The sequence below is a fragment of the Rana temporaria genome, chromosome 1 (assembly GCF_905171775.1).
Source record: "Rana temporaria chromosome 1, aRanTem1.1, whole genome shotgun sequence".
NCBI lineage: Eukaryota > Metazoa > Chordata > Amphibia > Anura > Ranidae > Rana > Rana temporaria.
Window position 1 is genome coordinate 243748306 of NC_053489.1, and position 3654 is coordinate 243751959.

The following is a 3654-nucleotide window of genomic DNA, read 5'->3' on the forward strand; positions in this document are numbered from 1 at the left end:
GTAATCAAGTGTATTGATTTTTATTACTTTGATGTCATTTGCTTCATTTAAAGTCCCAATGAAATGCAAACTTTTAATATAAAACCCTAGTTTAGTTTGTACCATATTTAGTTTTATTATGGTTGTTACAGAGGCCAGTTAACTTATATAGTTTTGCATCTTATTTCCTCTTCATGGTTTAATTATTCAAATTTGTATTTATTAAATTGGTGCTACAAGTCATATCATTTAACCTCTTGATTTAATTAATGAAACACACAACAACATATTTTAGTAAGTACAAGAATTTTATTGCATCATATTACAAAAGTATACCAACCCTTGTCAACGAAGCCCCTCTCCGAGGGGATATGTTATAATCATTCATTTATTTATATACATATCTACATATTCAAGCGTTGGATAACTTACAGCTCTACAGCTGTTGGAGAAACACAAATTCCGGTCATGGCCGTGCTGGCCAAGCTGGTCCTTGTAGTTCTACAGCAGCTGGAGAGCCAGAGATTGGCCAACAGCTCTACAGAGTCAAAGGCACTTAAACATAGAGACCAGCAATACATTGCCCTGCAAGGAGATGCTTGCCTTTTTGTCAACTAAGAGGTTAACAAACGCAGCTGATATTTAACCCCTTCAGTGCCGACAGCTTAAACATCTGTCTGCAACAGAAATGGATTTAACACTGAAACATAACGTAGAATAAAACAATTTATAGCATTTGTCCCTTCAGTTTTAAAATCCCACACATTCCATTATGAGTATGTTAGATATAAGCTCTATAACATTATACAAGTGCTTCAAAAAAGCCAAATATACACAGAATTAAAGTCTCTAAGGTAATGCACAAAGTACTAAGAATGAATCAACATAATACTGTATTTTCTGGCTATTATCATTATAGAGGTTATGTGAAAAATGAATGTGAAACTTAACGGCATATCTTGTCCCATCCTTCCAGCTCTCCTGTCCCACAGAGAGAGACAGAACAAGACTTTTTGATGTCCTAGAGACAGTGCTTTCAGTCTTTTTTTTCCAGTGCAAGCATCAAGAGGCATCAATAAGATGTTCCAAGCTCTAGAGTAAAGTCCAGCAGAAGTATTCCTTTATCAGCAAATGCTCTACCAGCATAGAGATAAGTTTATTTAGCCTCCAAAGTCTCATAAGTACATTGTCCTTACTGTTCATGTCCATCCTCTCTTTTCTTTAATTACACTTTAGTTGCCAACGAGTGTAATTCAGATTTTTGTGTCTGGGCACTCAGGCTGGAGGAGGTGTTACTAATTTGTCCATGGAAGGTTTTGCTAAGTCCAAAAAAAAAAAAACACTGCGAGCGGAACCGAAGGTCGAAGAACGCATAGAGGAACGGGTTAAGGCAGCTGTTGATGTATGCCAGACATGTGGCATAAGGGTGCAGGCTGAGGATCAGGTTAAACTGTGGACAAGAAAGGTCTACAACACCTATGAGCCCCAGGGTGTGGATGGTTTTGATAATATGAAATGGCAACCAACAAATGGCAAACACAACGACAAGCGTGACGATTATCTTTAGAAGCCTTCTCTTCTTTTGCTCTTCTTTCTTGAGATTCTGGAAGTGGACGGTTACCTTGCAGCCAATGAAGCAGTAGAATGTGGTCATGAGGAGTAGCGGAAGCAGAAAACCTGGTATGGTGGTGAGAAGGCTGAGTCCTCCAATCCAGTAATTCTCGTTCTCCTTTTCGGAGATACCCGTGAAGTCCAGGTCACAAACAGTCTTATTGCCATCAGGACGGGTTTCGCGGAGAATCAGACTGGGTAGTGCCAGAAACCCTGAGAAGAACCATATAATTCCCAGGGACAGCATTGTTGTTGAACGGGAGCGCAGGTTGGCGCTTGAGAGCGAGTGAACAATGGCCAGGTATCTGTCGAAACTCAGACAGGTGAGGCAGAAAACACTGGCAAACATATTCAGCAGCACCAGGTAGCTACTGATCTTGCAAAGAGCAGAACCAAAGGGCCAGTGAAAGCCAAGAGCGGTGTAGGTAGCCCATAAGGGTAAGGTGACAACAAAAGCCAGGTCAGCAATGGCAAGGTTACCGATATAGGTGTCTGCGGATCTCCTCTTGGGCTTTGCTTTCCATACTGTGAAGATGACTACACCATTTCCAGACAGTCCCAAGACAAAGACGAGCATGTAAAATACAGGTAGCAAGGAGGATGACAGGTCCCAGTCTTTTTCCATACAGTCTTCGGTTCCATTTTCATAGTCTAAATAGTCTGTTTCATTATTTAGCTCATCCTCATAGTTGGTCATTGCTGAAAGCTGAGAGGCAGATGAGGATTGTGAACTTGTGCAAGCAGTAGATTCCAGGCTCTGTAGTGTGTCTGTGCTCTGACCTGAGATATGAAAACAGCCTTCACTCAAGTTCTTTAAAGAATCCCCCGAACTCCCCACCCCCAGAAAGACAAATTAAAGGCAAAAGGCCACCCACTGACATCAATCAGGAGTCTATCCATGTTATTTCAGCTCCTCCCCACCTATTCCCTAGGCTCACTGTCTTCATCTTCCCTCCCCTCTGCATCCCCTGCTGTCTCCCCCAGAAAATATGTACTGGACCATGTACTATATATTCCCACCAGATAGGACACTCACTTATTACTTTGTAGATCCAAGATTCTCCTGCTCTAAACAAAAAATAAATAAAAACATGCAAAATACACATTTTGTAATAGATATTATAGGGGATAAATATTTACAGACTTAGAGATCTAGTTCTAAAAGTTTAAATGGTGCAATCGCAGACATTCATTGACAACCATCTGGTTTATAAAGCGCATTCGCAGTCATTGTTCGCCGACACATATACTCCTTCTGATACGATTCACTAACATCTTCTTGCTTTTAAATAATTCAATGTTCTAAAGTGCCGCGCAATATAATATTGCAATTTAAACCAACAATCTCTTCAAATGTATATGTAACTATTATGCCGCGTACACACGATCATTTTCTGGCATGAAAAAAACTTCGTTTTTGAAAAACTTAATTTAAAATGATCGTGTGGTTCTGAAAAACGAAAAAAAAAAAAAATTCGAACATGCTGCATTTTTTAACGTAGTTTTAAACTATGACGTTTTTTGGATTGTAAAAAATGATCATGTGTGGGCTAAAATTACGTAAAAAAACAGTGCATGCTCAGAAGCAAGTTATGAGATGGGAGCGCTCGTTCTGGTAAAACTACCATAATGGAGTAAGCACATTCATCACGCTGTAACAGACAGAAAAGCGTGAATCGTCTTTTACTAACAAGGAATCGGCTAAAGCAGCCCAAAGGCAAATAGAACTTCCCCTTTAGAGTGCCGTTGTACGTGTTGTACGTCACCGCGCTTTGTTCATCATTTAAAAAAAAACAATGGTGTGTGGGCAATGTCGTTTTTAATGATGAAGTTGGAAAAACTTCGTTTTTTGGACATGCTGAAAAACAACGTTTTTTTTCATGTTGAAAAATGATCGTGTGTACGCGGCATAAGACATATACAGTATTTTTATATCTAAAATATGCGTGAAAAAAATGTGATAATAGTTCATAATCATGCGCATCCAAAAAATAAAAATAAAAAGTCTCTCAATAGTAACAATACATGTCCATTATTATTTTTATTTATGAAAAAAATAAAAAT

General features: G+C 38.9%; 1 protein-coding gene across 1 annotated transcript; it reads right to left on the bottom strand.

The window, feature by feature from the left end:
- Positions 1 to 268: 268 nt before the first annotated feature.
- LOC120939881 (apelin receptor-like) lies at positions 269 to 2404 on the bottom strand. Its single transcript, XM_040352299.1, has one exon. The coding sequence runs from the start codon at positions 2285 to 2287 to the stop codon at positions 1205 to 1207; it is 1083 nt and encodes a 360-aa protein (XP_040208233.1). The 5' UTR covers positions 2288 to 2404; the 3' UTR covers positions 269 to 1204.
- Positions 2405 to 3654: the final 1250 nt, after the last annotated feature.

Excerpts from the sequence above, each read along its gene's own strand:
- LOC120939881 (XM_040352299.1), bottom strand. The coding sequence starts at position 2,287 with ATGACCAACTATGAGGATGAGCTAAATAATGAAACAGACTATTTAGAC.